Below are 20855 nucleotides of genomic sequence, written 5' to 3' on the forward strand. Positions count from 1 at the left end.
TATTATCACAGGATCCCTGAGACCAGAAAGTTATTGCAAGGGTTCCACAATCAGTATACAATCTCTGCCCACCTGCCCACACACAGAGACACACACCTATGCCTACTAAAATGTAGAGTTGCCGTTTAATAATGAAGTTCCTCACAGCTCCCAAAATGAGTGAAATGGCCATTTGCAATGTGGATATCATTTTATCCAAACATAACAACACAATGTTCAGGCTGTTCCGTTAAAAGCATATTTGCTACCATGCGGGGGCAGGCTGACCTTCACAGATAACGTATTATTAATTGACCCTTTCACGTTTCCAGCAACAAAAGCAGTCGGAACACACCCAATTTTCATTGCTAGAAAATAGGAAAACAAGTTAAGTTATTGCTATGCGCAGCTTAACTACAATTCCAGGAAATACTGAGAACTGGGGATCGCCAGCTGGCATCGTAGTTCATCAGCCGGATCCTTTAGAGTACATATTCCTTTTATAAGGATAAAGGTGTGAAGGAGCACTGTGGGGGGAAAAAACTGCTATATGAGGTTCTCCCAATGGAAAATAAACAAAGAGGAATGATACAAATTGATTACCTCAGCACCACATCTCAATGAACAAAATAAATTCAGAAACAGATAAGAAGGGTAAATGGGAGTTTTAAGGCACTGCACCAACCTCAGGATGTCAATAAAGAAACATCAGTTAAAATCCATAAGTTTATGAACTATTGTTAAATATTCAGGAATAAAACCCCATTCATAAAAGCATGTCAAAGTAGTTAAACAAAAATAGTTTCTATAAACAGCAACCCCAAGCACCTTCCTTCATTTCGAAAATCAGTTCAAATATACAATAAACCTAACCATAAATTGTACAATAAGTAGTCAAGTTGAGGAAGGTACCATCTCCCAACACATTTTGCAATATGAGCTTCTTCAGGGATTCCAGGGCTGCAAATATATAACGAAACCTACATAGAGAAAAAACACTATGGATTGTGGTGGAGGTCTACAGTGGGCAGTAGGGAGGGAAGGCGACGCCAAGCAGGGGGGCATCCAGCAGTCCCACTAACACAAATAGGAGACAACAATTGGGGAGGTATAGCCAACCACAGCGCCACAAAAATACAAAAAAAACCTAAACCTCCAAAGCTAGCAGTCCCCAAAGGGGTGGTCAAACTCATGGCAAGAAATGCCTCCTTACATACAACCAATGAAGCTTTTTCTTAACACTGATATAATGAAAGGACACGCTCCACCTTAGCCAAGAACAAGGAAGCAAATATTTGACTGTATATTGGAAGTTCTATGATTAAAGTATCTAAAATAATCTAAGCTTGAGCTTGTAGTTGGCAGGAACTGTGCCAGCCATTTCCTTCTTAGGAGTTTCCACATCCTAAGAGTGGAGAAAACAACCTATCCACAGGTTCAGTCATTGCCATATTTGTGGGAGGCGGGTTGGGGGGGGCTTATTTTTAAAAATGCGAATAGCGAGTTTTTTGACCACTTCAATTTCAGCCACTTTTACCTCCTTCTTGCCCAGGACAATTTTCAGCTTTTAATGCTCTTGCACTTTGAATGACAATTGCACGGTCATGCAACACTGAACCCAAACTAAATGTTTATCCTTTTGTTCACACAATTAGAGCTTTCATTTGGTGGTATTTAATCACCACTGGGTTTATTTTTTGCTAAATTAACGAAAAAAGACGGAAAATCTTGAAAAAAAACAAGTTTTTCTTCGTTTCTGTGATAAAATGTTGCAAATAAATAATTGTTCTGCATAAATTTAGGCCAAGATGTATTCTGCTACATTTCTTTGGTGAAAATAACCAAAATCAGTATTTATTATTTAGTCTGTAGGATAGTTATAGCGTCCACAAACCATGGTATATATCTAAAAAACAATCAATACTGAAATACTGACGGCTAGTCTAATTTCTTGAGGGCCAAAAATGCCAGGGCAGTACAGACATCCTCCAAATGACCCCTTTTTGCAAAGTAGACAGTCCGAGGTATTTAGTAAGATGCATCGCAAGTTTTTTATGTTAGAAGTTTTGCCATACTTTTTTGGAAAATTAAATTTAAGAAATGAATTTTTTTTTCACATTTTTTTTTTTTTACATACTGTTACCAGTGCAGTACATCATCACCATACAACTGGTGTGGCAGTGATCAGGGACCCTGCTAGTGACAGTATGAAAAAACCCCAAAGTAATAATTTTTTTCATTATTTTTGTATTACATTTTTTTCCGATTTTTTTTCATAACATACTGTGACCAGAGTAGTACAATGTTACCATAGTAACATTGTACTACTCTGGGGAAGTGACAAGTAATTTTTTTGCACATTATGATTGCTTATAGCAAATAATTTAATTGCTATAAGCAAGTATTTAACTGAACAAAATCAATTCATTCAGGTTTTCCTGTTGTGATTACCTGTGATTGGCCCCAAGTAATCACATGACACAGATGGGCTGTGATTGGCCCAGTCTGTACCATGTGATTACTGGGACCAATCACAGCTAGTGATACAATTGTATACAATGGATGGCATGAAAGGAAGCCATCCATTGCTTACAATTGTCATGTGACCTGCTGTGTTTGATCACAGCAGTCACATGGCACTGGCAACGGGCCAGTACACAGATCTGACATTGGCTGTGTCCGAGGGACCCAGCTGGTAACAGATCTTGCCACAGTGTGGCCCCTTCGTCATGCGCAATGAGCGATCAGGGAGAACAAGAGAGTCCCAGACGGCTGTTGTTTTGCTATTGGCCGGATGGGAACTAGTTATAGTCACTTTTTATAACTGGTTATAACTTTTTTTATAACTCTTTATAAGTTTTTATAACTGGTTATAGTCACAGAAGCAGCAGTGTCTTAGATCTCACATGCCAGATATACAATTATGAGAATTGCAGAGTATTACTTAGGCCAAATGGACCTTTCAGGGACAGAAGATTAGGCAAGGACCTATTACCTGTCTTTTACAAAACATGCAAGATTGACTCTTTCCTAGCACAAGACTCAATTTACGAAACAATCATGATTATTTGACATAAAACTAACCTGTTTTCAGCAAACCAACCAATAAATGCTGAAAGCAATAATTTGACATAGTAAACTCTGTTTTTAGGAAACCATTGCAGAAAGCAATTACTGCAAATGACCCATGAGTTATACCTCGGTGAACTGAGCCCTAGAGTGTTGGCTATCATTTTTGTTTACAGGGAGAAACCTGACAGATATAGGAAGTCAGTGACTGAACCCCTGACATCTACCCAAGGTTCAAATGTCTTTTTGGTCCAAACATAGAATTACTACAGTTTGTTTAATAAATTATGTAATTAGAATAGAATATAAGATACAAGTAAGATAGATTAAATAAAATGTAATAAGATACAATATAATTATAGATTCAAAAAAATCCCATCTTTATGGGATGCACTAAGATTTTCTATACACGGAACAGACAAGAAGAACCCTATTGAAATTTTGAGATCCACAAATTAAGTCTTCAAAGCTTATCCTGTTAAGGGTCCATTCACACTAGATGCATTGCTATGCCTTGATCAATGCATTCAAATACATACATTTTAGAAGCAATGTATTTCAATAAGAGCAGTTCATATCAGTGTATTGTCTTGCCTTAATTTTTTCCATCACAATGCGTGTAAAGATGTTAAGTCCACTGACAATTCCTTTATAAATAAAGCTTACTGGAGTTTTACAAAAAAGTATTACACCGTAATGAAGCACATATTAAGCCCCCCCCCCCCCAGCTGACAGCAGATAGGAGTCATGGTTGTTAGTAGACATTTGCAATTTGTTTTGTTACGAATCGAAATTTAGACAAAATTTGCGCAATTCAGAGATTCGGATGTAGTGGAATCTCCGAATCACTATAGTAAGGAATTTCAACAAATCCAAAATAAATTATAATGAAAACAAGAAATTAATTTGCATTCATTCATTTCATTCAGATGACATGATGGGATAGTTTGGGCCAGGGGCGGACTGACAGTTCATGGGGCCCCCAGGCAATAGGGGATCATGGGGCCCCTGTGTCCTTTCCCAAACTCAAAAAAGCCTATGAAAAAGGTACCAGGGGCATCTCATGGGGCCCCTTATTGACCCCAGGCCCTCGGGCAGTGCCCGAGTTTCCAAATGGTCAGTCCGCCCCTGGTTTGGGCCTTTTGTTAATGTTTGAAGCATCCGAAATAACATAATGCCATAATGAATAATCCAAATTGGTTCAGATCCATTTGTTTTTATTCTAGTGAGTTTACCGTGAATATTCTAATGAGATTTTTTTTGTATTGTGGTTGAACTTGAGAGACCATTTATTTATTTGTATGCACGCCGCCCAACAAACAAACTCAATTGGAAATAAGGAAATTAAGTCAACTTAAAGCGGAACTTTACTCATAACAACTTGATAAAAAATAATGTCCTTTTAGGAACATACATTCCACATTAATAATTATTAAAGTCCTGAGCAGCATTAAATCTTTCTGAAATCTCAACAGATTGGCCTCCACTTTTCGGCACAGTGTCTACAATTAGAGAGTAACTGAGCATGTGCAGAGAAGGATGAGACAGTGTATTACTGGATTTTAAGGAATGAATACGTATTAATTCAGATTCATTAGTTTTATTCGGATGAGAGCGGTGCAGCAGTCTTTGGCTCTTGGATAATCAGCTGACTCTTTTTTTGTTAACATTTTTATAAAAAATGCACTACTTATGAGATGGAAACATATTGCAATAAGTACAATTGAAATAAGTACAAGTGAAATAAAATGATTCCTACTTATTGTGTTTGGGTTGATTGGAGGTGGATCCATCAGAAACTCAAGATCATAACATAACAAATGAATCCAAAATGAATTCCATTCCATTTGTTAGTTTCAGATGCACATGGCTCCAGTCGATATCATCCAATCAACTCATTCCATTTCTCTTTGTGGGTTGGACTAGCAGGGATGACTAAGAGTGCATAAGTAATCTCCCGAAATCATGAATTAACATGGTAAAATTAATATAGCCAATTTTCTGAAAAAACTTTTGAAAACACAAATCGATCTGAAACAAACATACATACAAATCGAATCTGAATATACAAAACAAATTCTGTAAACAAATCATTTGAACGTAACGATTATGATGAAACAAAACAACTTAACGAATGAATTCGAAATTAATGGAATCAAATTTTTCAGTCATGCACATCTCTAATTGTTAGGACTCCGGCGGGCGGGTGTAAAAACCAACATAAAAATGGATGTAAATTGAATAAACTGAACTGAAATGAAAACTAATATAAAAACTTATGTAAACTGAATCAATGTTTTTCTTTGAAAAAATTTTACTGCACAGATGACGCCTGTGTGAAAATAAGTCTGAGAGCTATGAAAATGTGGAATACACTCCCTCAACAACTAGTTCTGGCCAACTCAGTAGATTTTTTTTAAAAAAGGCCTAAATGCACAAAGTATAATTGTATACTATTATTTATAAGTTATAACACCAGGGGTAGTTGATCCAGGGAATATCCGAATGCTTCCTGGGAATTTTTTTTCCCCTGGTGGAGCAAATTGGATCATGCTTTACTGTTTTTTTGTGCCTTCCTCTGGACGAACTGTGGGTATAGGATTGTGTATATGGAGGTTTTCTATTTGTGTGTGTGTGTGTTTTTTTTTTTGTTAAACAAGATGGGCCTTTTCTTTTTTCAACCAGACTAACTATGTAACTACATATTTCCTAAAAATACAGAGTCTCCCATTCCCAGTCATATACTGGTAACAACAACAAATTTTACTGTAGACAAAAAGACATTTTGAAAAGTCTAGCTCAGCAGACATATGATTTCTTTCATGCTACATAACTCAAGATTGATAACAATGTTTGTGGTTTTGTATGACAGACGCTCAGTACAGGCTGACACAGTGATTCTATCAAAAGACTTATAGTGAACCTGTAGCCAAGAGAAACTGACAAACAATCAACATGGGAACATTGTGACTTGCTTACAGTTTTGTGTCATGAAGAATAATATGAAAAATCATTTGCTGTCATAGAAAATCTCTTCTATAAACTGCAGTTAGCAAGTTTGTGCTGCAAAGATGTAGAGTTTGCAAAAGGGATTTTTACATAGGTGTAGAGCTACTCCTGCAGGAACCGTTAAAAGGATATCCAAGGTTCTTTTCCCCAATAGTTGCCTTGCAGTCTGGCAGCGGTCACAGTCACTCTTTGGCTCAATGAACAGCCCAGGAGTATTCTTTTTGGTGTTTTTATTTTTTGGTAACTTGGATGGAGATAGGGAATTGAGTGGGATACTCCAAAAACTATGTACACAAAGGACACTGTCTTTTCTGTAGAGCTATGAGCCTTGTTTTTGCACAATTAAAAGAGTGGACTAAGTGTTGTAGCAGCAACTTGAAGTAATCAATCTTCTTGCTTGGACAGTCCAAGGAAAGTGCTTTCACTAAGGATTAAATAGACTAAGCTCTTTAGGACACTGAACACTATGTCCCCTTTACACAAAATTGACTCTCTAACACCAGGGGGTTGGCAACAGCACCGTCTCTAGTATCTCTCACACCTGTCTACACTCACAAATGTTTTCAGATAATTGGTTTCCTCCTTCCAATGCCTTCCAGACACTTTCTCCCGGTGATACAAAACTAAGTCTACAAACGACAGGCCCTGTCAGTCAGCTGCAGAATCTTCCAGCAAATCCGCCCCCCTAGCTTGCCCAGCTGGGACCACAATGAATGGAAGCACATGGCAGGTGGGCCCAGGGGGCAATCAGCCCCCCAATCCCCCAGCCACCCCAGGCTGTGACCTCTTCCGCAGGTACATGACACTACTGTTCTAGGTCCAAAAACTATTTATACAGTTTCCCAGCAACCATCTGTGCTTTCTCCCACAGGGATTGGCTGAGACAGTATAAATATTCATGCTTCCCATTTGTCTTACTCCAAGCTTGTGTTCCAGAAACACCCAGAGATTTCTAGATTGCACGACTGGTAATCAAACCTGCAGCCTGTAAAACACAGAACAGACCCAAACAATCACAAACAGCCACTGATTACTGTGAGCCAATACATAATTTATAGGTAAAAGACACACAGTGAGTGCTCTCAAAGAAACAGCAGCTGAACATCCAGGATAAACGCATATAAAAATCCTCAATAAAACATATACATATAAAATGCAGCGCTGTAAAATGATCAAATCATGCAAATCAACACAATAATAGTCCTGAAAAGGTGCTCATTAATTCCCAGTGTCAATGGAAAGAATGCAAACTAACCAGAAGCGCATTTAAAGTACGCATGTGTGTAAGAAATCCTGGAGATTCCCCTCTCTCCCTCTGGTCAGAAAATGGATATATGTGCTGAAATGGATATTTGCCCATTCTTCTTTGCAAAATAGCTCAAGCTCTGTCAGATTGGATGAAGAGCGTCTCCCTCAAGAGTTGGTTCTGGCCAGCTCAGTGTATTGCTTAAAAAAAGGCCTGGATTCTTTCTTAGATACACAGAATATAACTGGATACTAACATTTATAGGTAAAGTTGATCCAGGGAATATCCGATTGCCTCTCGGGGGGATCGGGAAGGATTTGTTTTCCACAGCAGGTGCAAATTTGATCATAGAGAGGGCGCACAGGCCTAGTGCATTGCCATAAAAAATGTTTAATAAGAAATAAAGTAGGTGTTGTACTCACAAACGACAATAAAGTCAAGGCACATCATAAAAGAACAGCTGGGTCAACACCGCACTGAGTAACAGTCCGCAATAGGGAGCGTAGACATCCAATAGACTGACGCGTTTCGAGGACTTGCCTCTTCCTCAGAGACAACTCTGGCTCTGAGGAAGAGGCAAGTCCTCGAAACGCGTCAGCCTATTGGATGTCTACACTCCCTATTGCGGACTGTTACTCTTGTTCTTTTTTCATTCAGTATCTATTGAGGGCAGCAACGTGTGCATGTTCCAGGACATTCTTAATGTGGTTGTAGCCTGCATCGAGTCCATCCTCAAGCGTAGGAGCATTTGTGTTTGCTGGTTCTTTGCAAATGTAATCATGCTTTGCTGGGGTTTTTTTGCCTTCCTCTGGATCAACTGTGGGTATAGGATTATAACTTTTTTTTTTATCTATGGTTGAACTGGATGGACTTTTGTCTTTTTTCAGCCAGACTAACTATGTAACTATGTAACTATGAACAGCAATTTTAAAAGTCTTGCCACAGATTCTCAATTGGATTTAGGTCTGGACTTTGACTGGGCCATTCTAACACATGAATATGCTTTCATCTAAACCATTCCATTGTAGCTCTGCCTGTATGTTTGGGGTTGTTGTCCTGCTGGAAGATGAACCTCGGCCCCAGTCTCAAGTCTTTTGCAGGCACTAACAAATTTTCTTCTAAGACTGCCCTGTATTTGGCTCCATCCATCTTCCCATCAACTCCAACTAGCTTCCCTGTGCCTGCTGAAGAAAAGCATCCCCACAACATGATGCTGCCATCACCACCATGTTTCACGGTGGGAATGGTGTGCTCAGGATGCTGTGTAGTGTAGTTTTCTGCCACACATAGCGTTTTGATTTTAGGCCAAAAAATTTAATTTTGGTCTCATCTGACCAGAGCACCTTCTTTCACACGTTTGCTGTGTCCTCCACATGGCTTCTTGCAAACTGCAAATGGGACTCCTTATGACTTTCTTTCAACAATGGCTTTCTTCTTGCCACTTTTCTATAAAGTTCAGATTTGTGGAGTGCACGACTAATAGTTGTCCTGTGGACAGATTCTCCCACCTGAGCTGTGATCTCTGCAGCTCCTCCTGAGTTACCATGGGCCTCTTGGCTGCTTCTCTGATTAATGCTCTCTTTGCCTGTCAGTTTAGGTGGACGACCATGTCTTGGTAGGTTTTCAGTTGTGCGTTCTCTTTTCATTTTCGGATGATGGATTGAACAGTGCTCCATGAGATGTTCAAAGCTTGGGATATTTTTTATAGCCTTACCCTGCTTTAAACTTCTCAACAGACCTGTCTGGTCTGTTCCTTGGCCTTCATTATGCTGCTTGTTCACTAATGTTCTCTAACAAACCTCTGAGGGCTTCACAGAACATCTGTATTTATACTGAGATTAAATTACACACAGGTGGACTCTATTTACTAATTAGGTGCCTTCTGAAGGCAATTGGTTCCACTAGATTTCAGTTAGGGGTATCAGAGTAAAGGGGGCTTAATACAAATGCACGCCACACTTTTCAGATATTTATGTGTAAAAAATTTTAAAAACCATTTATCATTTTCACAATTATGTGCCACTTTGTGTTGGCCTATCACATAAAATTCCAATAAAATACATTTACGTTTTTGGTTGTAAAATGTGACAAAATGACAAAATGTGGAAAATTGCAAATGGTATGAATACTTTTTCAAGGCACTGTAGGAACACAAGAAATTGAAGGCAGTTGATACTGTACTGCAGGGTTCTCGAAACTATGAGCCACATCTGGTCCATTACAAGAACCCAGATGTAAGGGGTCTTTGATGAAGACCCTGGTGTAAGGGGGGCTCTGATGGGGACCCTGATGTAAGGATGCTCTGATGGGGACCCTGATGTAAGGACGAGCTCTCATGGAGACCCTGATGTAAGGACGAGCTCTCATGGAGACCCTAATGTAAGGGGGGACTTTGCTTTCTTTTTTCTTATATTCCTTCTCTTTTGTTTTGAATCATATCATGCTGATTCCAAAAACAAGATCCAAGTTAAAAGCATTCATTCATTTATTATTCATTTATATATAAGACTAATTTTGTACCGTATACAATGTGGCCCTCAGACTGAAAAGTTTGGAGACCCCTGTTGTACGGCATAGTTACTGGCAACTTAAATCACGAAAGACCTTGATACAACTTTCTGGGGCACCATAGTAAAAATACCACCATAAGATTTCTTGGGGTCTACTCAACGGTAGCAGTGCAGTGCCAAGTCTGATTAGGGTACACTAATTGAAGGAGTCCAAATTAATTTATTAGTTTATACTAAAAAACAGCCAGTGTTTTGGGGGCTGCTCTGTGCAAGACCACTGCACAAAGCAGGAAAGTTCATGTTTGTTAAAAAAAACTGCCTTTAATATCACGTTAAGCCACACAACCAAAGATCACCCTCAATGAAGGCAGATATCCATGACCTATGTTTTCAACCTGCTCATTTTTCTGTGAGTTCCCCATGATTAACTGCAATTGATCATGCCCGCTTGAAGCATTGTGCAACTGTGAGTGATCAATCAAGGATAAGAAATGATTGCAAAAACACAACAGTACTGGCAGCAGGCTGAGGAGAATGTTCACAGAAGATCTATGATCAATGGTTGTTGTTGGCAACAAAAACCAGAGTTGTTTACAAACAGGTCTTATACGTAATGAAAAATTAATGACCCAGATTGGCCAAGTTAAACTTTTCCTTGCCAAATTGTTTCTGTGTAAGGGAAATTTAAAAACAATAGCTATCAGCATCTGTATAAAAGAACCCTGGAAGCTGTGCCTACAAAAAGCAAGCAGAGTGCTAAGGCCCAGTGTCTTGCCTATAAGCTGCCTGCAGCTGATATTTTCCCCAATAATGACTTCCAGTTCCTTGTTCTGCACTTTCTGTGGTGAGGAATACAACTTTGGATCCTCATTTTAGAGCTGTCCATTGATGAGCGGTGGTCTGATGACTGGTGAGGGAATATTCAAGAAGCAGCAAAAGAGGTTCACAAAGCACAGATCCACAGACTGAATGAATCAGAAGCAATGAGATGCATGTAATGCCGATTCCTCTCCAGGAAGAAGTTCCTTACCATAAATCATAACATCATTAATTCTCACTACAAATTTGGAGGAACTAGCACTCAGAGGTAGCAGTCTCCAACAGGTTCAGTACAAGGGCCATAACATAAATTTGTGAGCCGAAAAAAAACAAAACAAAAAAGCTTTATAAATGAAGCTCACCCTAACATCAAGGTCCCCATCAGATTCCCCCTTACATCAGAGTCTCCCTTTACATAAGTCTCCTTAACAGATTATCCCCTTGCATCAGGGTTCCTGTCAGGGTCCTCCTCTGCACCAAAGTCTCCCTTTAGATGAGGTTCCTATTAGCAGTAAGAGTGGCAGGAGTCTAGAGTTGATGCTGGGCTAGACAGAGGAGGATCAAACATTTCAACCTCCTGTAAAATGCTGAGGCAAACACATCATTGGTTGGTAGGACATGGCAGTCCTAGCAGCCAACCATAAGGATGATGCAGCAGGGAGACCCTGTACTCAAGAATGTTGTGAAATATGTGGTGGACATAGGAAGCCTATGCTGACCTGGATTCTGAATGCACATTGAACATATGCTACTAAGATTGGCTATGGGCCAGATAAAATCTTGTAGCAGGTCAAAAGTGACCCATGGGTCATAGTTTGAAGTCCCCTGCCTTAGATGAACACACTGTAGATATACAGATAGAGGGCTGTAGGTCCCCCTGCATACCAGGATATGAACTACTATTGTTCAAGACGTATTTCAGAGTACTACGTCGGCACAATTAAAGTGGAACTTCTCTCTCTCAATCAGCATTGACTGTTTTAAATCCCTGTGCTGCTAGCATTAATAAATAGATAGGAACGTATATTACAGTGGTCTTAAAACTGTAGCCCTTGGCTTGCCTTTATCCAGCACTTGAGGCATTATTCCTGCCACAGGCACCAACAATAGGGCACTGTTCCTCCCACTGACACCGACAATGAGACATAATTTCTTCCACTGACACCAACAATTGGGCACAATTCCTCCCACTGACATAAACGATGGGACACTATTCCTCCTGCTGACACCAACAATAGGGCACTATTCCTCCCCCTAATACCAGAGATGGAACATTGTTTATTTACACTGGGCACAGTCTGGCCCCTCTAAAGACTGAATGACAGTAAACTGGCACCTTTGTTTAGAAAGTTTGAAGACCCCTGGTATATTATATTTACTTGTTTAACCATTTTTTTTTACATTTCTTCAGTTACTTCCCGTTTTCCAGGCCTAGGCAAATTATGTCATACCTTCCAGGAGTCTTCAGGAAGGAAGGAAAGGGGACCCTGCTGCCTGCATGCCTTGAGCTAAGGGTGGATGGATTCCAGGAAGTAAATACTACTTATCTGCCCTCACTCAAGATGCCAATAATGCTAGGGGTGTTTATCAATGTGATTTATCAGCAAAATAAAGCATGGATGGATGGATTGGGGTGTTTGTTTGGAATATTCAAATTGAAGTAAATCGTAAATTTTTGGTTTGTGGTGCTCAGATGCAGTATTGTTCGGCTTTAATATTTCTAGATGCTCTCTATAATTCTAACTTTTGGAGCTTCTGTCCACTTAAAAAATCCAACTTGAGATGAATGCAAACCATGTCACTGCTAATCACCTTCTGATACAAAGTTTAAAGTCTTGCAAAACAGAAGCTGACTTAGTATGAAGAACACTGAAGAACTATTTAGGCCTCTTGATGGGACCCTATTATAATCCACCACTGCTCAGAAACAAAAGCCCTTCTAACAGATTCCAACATCGCAAAACCAAGCTTGCTATCCAAAAATGATCGGTATCCAGCCTTACCAGTCAAGAACATAACACTACATGGGAGAATATGGCTGAAAATGTTCTTCTGTATTAAACAAAGTAAACATTCCTTACCTCCCAGGACCATGCCAGCCTGGCAGCACTTCCTGAGCCGACATGAAGGGCAATTCTTCCTTCTGATCTTATCAACAATGCAGTCATTCCTTCCAGCACACAGGTAATTGTGCTGTCCTAGATTGGAAGAAGAAGCATAAATCATTAGTTTTGTAACAGAATTCTAAGGAAACACACACAGAAATATGCAATGATAAGCTTAATTTCACTATTTTTGGATGTGAAAGCTCACTATACGCATAAGTCAATACATTAAGTGGGAGCTGGCCTCCTATCTAAATGCAAACAGCCCGGACAGTCATGCACTAGCTGGGGGCAAACATTTTGCAAATGTTGTTTTTGCATGGAAAAGTCCAATAACCCGAAGCGTCAAAAAATGGAAAACACAAATTGTGCTAATTGGTAATGTCTACCAACCAACTGCAATACAACGTCACCCATGCTGGTGTAATGCCTACCTCATATAAATTGCAGTCTCCCATTGAATATTTCTGCCCTAGGCTCTTGTTGTTTATGAAGTGGCATAGGTAACACCACCTTGCTTCCACTTCTTTTTTGATGGGGTACGTGAAAGCCATCAGTGGTGGGCCAAAATCCCACAAATGTGCCATCGTAACATTTCTGAATAAAACACGGAGCAGGACCTGGGCTGGGATTCCTAACATCAAAGGGGTGTGGATGGATGGAGAACAGCTTTAAAATATATTCAACTTTGGCGTAAACCAAATGGCATCATATTTTCTTGTGAAAAAAGAGGGGGTCCTGGCTGGGATTGAGTTATATCAGAAACGTGAGACTAATTTAGAAGTGCAGTCTACATTGAATTCAGAGATACAAAGAACCACAAGTGACATAGTGACTAGGGAGAAGGGGGAGCACAGAACACAGTGGAAGTGTTGGATGCTGAAAACTCCGGAGGCAACTCTATCTCTGAAAGCAAAGATCACCTGTATTATATATTTTAACAGGTTGCCTTTTTTGTTTTGTTTTTTTAGCATCAGTTTCAAATTAAAGCAAACTATGATGGTTTTATGGTAGTTTTATTTTTTTTTTTACATTTGCTGAGTAAATTAATTGATGTTTTATATCAATGTGCAACTATGATACTCAATTTGCAAATGAAGCTGGAAATTTTAATACGGATGCGCTGCACTGTCTGCAAGTTTATTTGCAGCCTGTCAAATATTTTCTTTAGTGAAAACTGTGGGGGGGGTTACAAAAAATGGAATGTGCAAAATCTGGTACAGCTCTTCCTTAACCTCTTCCTGTCCACCCATTGCCTATAGAAGGCGGACGGGAAGCTTTGCCGACACAGGCTAATGTACCTGTATGTCCAGGGGCGGACTGACAAGTCATGGGGCCCCCGGGCAATAGGGGATCATGGGGCCCCTGTGTCCTTGCCCAAACTCAAAAAAGCCTATGAAAAAGGTACCAGGGGCATCTTATGGGACCCCCTACCTACCCTGGGCCCTCGGGCACTGCCCGAGTTTCCAAATGGTCAGTCCGCCCCTGTGTATATCAGCTCGTATCGATGGCTCCTGCGCAACTCACAGGGCACGCACCTGGGAGCCCGGCGATCAATCGGACACAGCAGATCACATTACCGCTGTGTCTGGGCAATAACATGCTGTTTTACCATGTGACTGCTGTAACCAATCACAGCACTCTTATGGTAAACATTGAAAGTGAAAGTAAAGATCAGTTCTGTCTGCTCTCAGTGTGAGAGCAGAGAGAAGCCATGCAGTAGTTTGTGAGTGTGCAGCAGCCAGTCAGGCTGTATGTACCCTCACAAACTGGAGTGCCAGCCCCCCCAGTGTCCCTGATCACTGCCCATTGTAATCTATAGTAAACAATACAGCCAGCCTTGTCACCTGTCCCAGTGCACACAATAACATGGCCATACACCATACCAAAGTCCTAATCACTGCCACATGCCATACCAGCGTCCTGATCACCGCCATATCCCTTACCAGCGCCTTGATCCCCGCCATACCCCATACCAGCACCTTGATCCCCGCCATACCAGTGCCTTGATGCCCGCTAAACCCCATACCAGCCTCTTGATCACCTCGATCACCCCATATGCCATACCAGCATCCTGATCACCCCACATGCCATACCAGCATCCTAATCACCGCCTTACCCCATACATGTGTCTTAATCATCGCCATACCAGTTTCCTGATCATCACCATACTCCATATCAGTTTCCTGATCATCACCATACTCCATATCAGTTTTATCAGTTTTCTGATCATCACCAACCTCCATATCAGTTTTCTGATCATCACCAACCTCTATATCAGTTTTCTGATCATCACCATACTCCATATCAGTTTTCTGATCATCCCCATACTCCATATCAGTTTTCTGATCATCTCCATACCCCATACCAGCATTCAGATCACCACCATACCCCATACCAGCATCCTTATTACCACCATACCCCATACCAGTGTCCTGATCACCCCATACCAGTGTCCTGATCACCACCATACCAGTGTCCTGATCACCCCATACCAGTGTACTGATCACTGCCATACCAGCGTCCTGATTACCGCCATACCAGCGTCCTGATCACCGCCATACCCCATACCAGCATCCTGATCATTGCCATACAGCCTACCAGCATCTAACATTTTAGGGTCTCAAATGATCAATTTTCAAATATATATCCCATAGTTTGTAGACTCTATAGCTTTCACATAGACTAAATCATGTTTTTGGTTATTTTTACCCCAAAAATATAGCAGAATAAATTTTGGCCTAAATTTATGAAGAAAGATAATTGATTTGCAATATTTTATAACACAAACTAAGCAAAAATTATTTTTTCCAAGTTTTTCGGTATTTTTTTCATTTATATAGCAAAAAATAACAAACCCAGTGGTGATCAAATACCACCAAAAGAAAGCTCTATCTGTCTCAAAAAAATAATACAAATTTCATATGGGTACAGTGTTTCTCAACCGTGCTATTGTCACTTCAAAGTGCGATAGTGCTGAGAGCTGAAAATTGGCCTGGACAGGAAAGGGGTGAAAGTGTCTGGACTTGAAATGGCTAAAACCAGTCAACTTCCAGGTTTTATTGTCAAAGCTTAAGGCTGGCCATACACTATTCAATTGTCTTATACTTTTCTGTCCAATTTATGACCAATTTCCTTTAGATTTACCTTCAACTATGTAGTGCACAGACCTGCCTAATTGGATACAATTAAAAGTGTTGTTTAGGTTTGACCTTATATTATATGGTTTTTGGTAAATCTAAAGCAAAATTCTGAAGAAAATTGTATAATGTATGCCCAGCCTTAGGCTGGCCATACATAATAACAATGTTCTTGTACAATTTTCCTTCAGATTTACCAAACCATATAATATGAGGTCAAACTTAAAAAACACCTTAAAAAACGATATATTATAAGGTCAAGTCTGAACAACACTTTCAATTGTGGTTGAAGGTAAATCTTTTAGAAATTTGGCAGAAATTGAACAGAAAAGTGTATAATGTATGGCCAGCCTTAGAAGCTAACTGGCTACATGCACAGCTACAGATTATGAACGTTCCAGTTTTAGTAAATATCCCTCTGTGTGTCAAATATTCAGCAGGTATAGGCAGCTGAGGTTAAAAGAAGGTCCTGACTATTGCCGTATGACTTTAAACTCTGGTCACAATGAACCGGATAAAGACAAATAGCCCATTAAAAGACAAAATTACAAAACTTTGCTACAATAATCATCTTTATAAAATCATAATAAACAGTGCAAATAATTAAACCCCAAAAAAAAAAAATAATTAAAAATAAAATTTTAATTAAAATTAAACCATATAGTCCCACTCAAAAACTTGTGAAATTTAGAGTGTCAAAAAAATCAGATATTTTTTTCTGATTTTTTTGACACTTTCTAAATTTCACAAGTTTTTGAGTGGGACTATATGGTTTAATTTTAATTTCAATTTTATTTTTAATTATATCTTTTTTTGGGTTTAATTATTTGCGCTGTTTATGATGATTTTATATTCTATGTTGTTTATTGCACTTGTGTACAGCACCATTTAATTTATCAATTGGGGATATATATTTCTTTGGCGCTGGGGATTTATGATTATTAATAATCACCTTTTATCAAAAGATTAATATTAAAAAACAATAACAAAAAAATAGAGAAAAAGAAAAATTATTTAAATTGAAGTCTAATTAAGGTTAGGTTTACCTACAGGTGCGACTGAACATACGCACATCTCTATGTGTTCATGCGCATTGTGTGTAGGGCAGTCCATTCATGCAGTACCTGATGCTTTTACAAAAACGTGCCACACTGAACATAATGCAGTTTGGTGAGCGCTAACAGATGGGTGGGAGGGCCATTAACAATAGCACTGCTGAATGCCTGCTAAAGAGCAGTGTGTCTCTGTGCCAGGAAAGTGCACTTTTTTTTTGTTTTTACTGATCTAAATGAAGCCTGTTGCTTTTAATAGGCCTGTACACACAAGAACATAAACATGCGCTGCATATAGATCTGAAAAAAAAATACAAAAATCTGCACTGCTGCACAGTATTTTATGCGCATACAACACAAACCAAGAAAAGCTAGAAGAAATGCACATATATGCAGTGGTGCTGCCCTAGGCGGAGAGAGCCTGATACCGACCACCACCAGACCGCACCACGCAACAGAGAGAAAAGCACTCACCTTCACAGCTCTGGCCATCCCCAGGAATGACAGTCGGGCTCTGCATACACCATCAATCAGCCTGCAGCCTCTCTCAAATCCCACCTGGTCCCCATGCCGGATATGTCCCTTCTTCCAGGGGGCAGTGCTTCCCCCCTAAAAAATGCCACCCTAGGCAAATGCCTTGTGGTAAATATGCCCCTGCATATATGTGTACGCGTGAAAACATGCACATTTATTATACAGTACATGCTTGTGTTTTCACACAGGAATTTTCTGCCAGTATTCTGATGTTCATACATTGGTACAGTGTGCAAGTACCCTAATAAAGTGCTGTCCCCCACAGAAAGTCCACTCTTCCACTGGAGCTTCAAGGCTGAATTACAGCCAGCATCATTCAATCCACTTTGTGTTAGCCCAGGCTGTGTCTAACCCAACCTCTGGGGGTGCATCATTAAGCTGGCTTGGGCTCACAGTAAAGCTGCACTAAATGTCACCCACTTGTCATTATTTGAGCAATGTTCTGTGGAGGAGTGAGAATGGATTTTAAGGGGTATCTCACACACACACAAAAAAAAAGTTAGGTCCACTAGGAAATCTACAGTCAGGTCCATAAATATTGGGTCATCGACACAATTCTAACATTTTTGGCTCTATACACCACCACAATGGATTTGAAATGAAACAAACACGATGTTCAGGCTGAGCCAAAAATGTTAGAATTGTGTCGATGTCCCAATATTTATGGACCTGACCTATTAGACCCTTCAGATGAATTAGTAGGGGTATCCATGCAAAAAAAAGAAAACAAAACATTGCCTGGTGATTGTGGGGGGATGCACCCTGGGCCTTATCAGAATCTGGAAGCCCCTTTTAATATAAAGGGGATTCGCAGATACTGCCCCCCCCCCCCCCCACATGAATGATACCCTACTCAAATCGCTGAGCAAACTGTTGGCGCTATATAAATCCAGTATAATAATAATAATCATTCACACAAAAAAAAAGAGTTGCAGCTTAGAAATAAAGTCCTTTATTTGAAAAATAAAAATCCCCCCAAAATGTCTCTCACAAATCCATCATCTCTCACGATACCCGCTGCTGGTGACTCGCCAGGAAAAACCCAGCAACCCTCTGCACACAAGCAACCCCTGGTGGTAACACTAGCTGAATGACAGCTCCCCGAGCTGTCATCAACTATATACAGGAAGGAGCAGGGATAGTGTTCACATCTTTGGCTATACATAGAAATTGCCATATTTAGGCAATGATGTAAGGCTCCTTGTCCTACACATATGAGTACATGGCTTGGGGATTCCCAGCCAGGTAAGGTTGGGTCAGGTGACGTCACTGGTTGGTAAGGATGCGGTGGCTGCCAGCAGCTGCTGCTTGCTTAACAACCATTGACAATGTTGCCCAAATATGGCCATATTCAGGCATTGATGTAACCTGCCCCATTGCTCACCCATTTGCTTATGTGGCTCGGGGTTCCCAGCCATGTAAGTGATTGGTCTACATGATATCAGTTGTTGGTAAGGATGCAGTGGCTGCAAGTAGCTGCTCCTTCCCAAGCAACCACTGACAGCCAGAAGTTGTCACATTCATCCATGACAAACATCCTAAACATTTCATACACTGAACACTGAGCTCACCCCTATTGGTAAGATGCAACATATTACATTTTTGTTTTAGGGTTTAAATACACATTAGGATATGTATAAATAAAGGAAGCGATGGTGGTGGTGTGGAGGTAGGTGGGCTGAGAAAACTTAAAGTTAGGCTTTAAGACCAAGAACACATTAGTCGGAATACCAAACACTCAGTCCATGTTGAGTCAGAAAAGATATGCTAATAGCTCAGAAAACACCAAGCCTCATCACAAAGCAAGTAGACAAGTTAATGCTTGGAGATTGTTACTTCTACAATCATTCTATTAAAAAGATAAGGCCAAATTAATAATTGAAATATACCATCATTCTTAACAATTTACACCAAAAATGACTTTCAAACATTAAATTATCTTTCATGAATCATCGGGCACATCTGTGATTCTGCAGGTAGACCACTTCAAGTAATCTTCATAATTATCTTCTCATCCATGTAGACTATAGCAAAGGGCCAGTAGTTGTTAAAAAGGCATTCTAATACACAACAGTGCTAGATAGAAATTTGCACAGCTTAAATAGTATCATATTTTTTCTTATATTCTGAGAAGCAGAAAAGAATAATTCAGCTCCTTCATAATGAGTTTTCAACTAGATGGAATCTTTGTTCAATATGCTGCTGCCGATACGTGTGGAATAAGGTGAAATGAATACTTTTCACTATATGAACGCAGCTCTGAATGAGCCTTTTATGGTTAAAGGTAAAGAAGAATTCCGGTATGGATTGTTTTAAATAGTTACTTTGGGCCAGCTTGTATCAATGTAAGTTTGCCATAACTGTAGGATTCCCATAGAAGTTAGAAATCACTGTAGTAGGCACTGCTAGCAAGCTTCTGGGTCCCATGCCAAGAAGTTGCCCTGCTGCACTGTGAACACTCACATGTCGTTTGCTCGGCACAGGCACCAATCAGAGAACACTTTGCGGTTTCTCAATGAATGCAAAGCATTCTCTGATTAGACTAGATGGACAGGAGGTGTGGTGACATCACAATCTCCACCTTGTCCGAACGGACAACCCTTTGCCTTCATTGAGAAAAGGCAAGGTGTTCTCTGAATGGCGCCTGTGCTAGAAGGGCAACCATCTGTGTTCAGTAAGCAGAAGGGCAGCTACTTGACATGAGACCAAGAAGCAAGTGGAAATCACTGGAGTAGCAGCACATATTACAATGATTCCCAGCTTCTAGAGCAGGGGTCTCCAAACTTTTTAACAAAGAGCCAGTTTACTGTACTTCAGACCTTAGGGGGGCCAGACTATGGACAGCAGGAGCAATAAATGCCCTGGCATCAGTGAACAATGTCCCAGGCTTGGTGGTCAGGGGGAGTAAACAAATTACACAGTATCTGTGGTCATTAGAACGAATCATGTTTTATTGTTGGTGTCAGTTGAAAAAATAGTGCATCACTGTTGGTGTCATAGAAAGGAATGGTGCCCAAATGTTGGTGTCAATCGAAGGAATGGTGCTTCATCAGTGAGAGATATGGTGCCCATTTGTTGAGGTCAGTGGAATGAATGGCACCCCATTGTTGATTTCAATGAAAGGAGTGGTATCTTATTGTTTGTGTCAGTGGGAGGAATGATGCCCCATTTTTGGTGTCAGTGGAAGGAAAGGTGCCTCATCTTTGGTGTCAGTGGGAGTAATTGTGCCTTAGGGAGGAACAGTGCCCCAGGGGCAAGATAAGGGCAAGCAAAGGGCCACATCCAGCCCATGGGCCATAGTTTGGAAACCACTATTTTTGAGAGATCCCACAGCTATGGCATATACATACACATTAGTACAAGCTGAACCAATGTAACTATGTAAAAATATC

The 20855-nt window shown here is 40.2% G+C and overlaps 1 protein-coding gene across 1 annotated transcript in view; it reads right to left on the bottom strand.

Annotated features, from left to right (window-relative positions):
- Nucleotides 1-20855, bottom strand: part of PGR (progesterone receptor) — a 116755-nt gene that overhangs the window by 54517 nt on the left and 41383 nt on the right. The window contains exon 3 of the mRNA XM_089687241.1: nucleotides 12714-12830. Coding sequence (XP_089543367.1) covers nucleotides 12714-12830 — 117 coding nt within the window. The remainder of the gene's footprint in view (nucleotides 1-12713; nucleotides 12831-20855) is intronic.

The sequence above is a fragment of the Staurois parvus genome, unplaced genomic scaffold (assembly GCF_062004578.1).
Source record: "Staurois parvus isolate SC_StPar_1 unplaced genomic scaffold, SC_StPar_1.0 ptg000422l, whole genome shotgun sequence".
Taxonomy (NCBI): Eukaryota; Metazoa; Chordata; class Amphibia; order Anura; family Ranidae; genus Staurois; species Staurois parvus.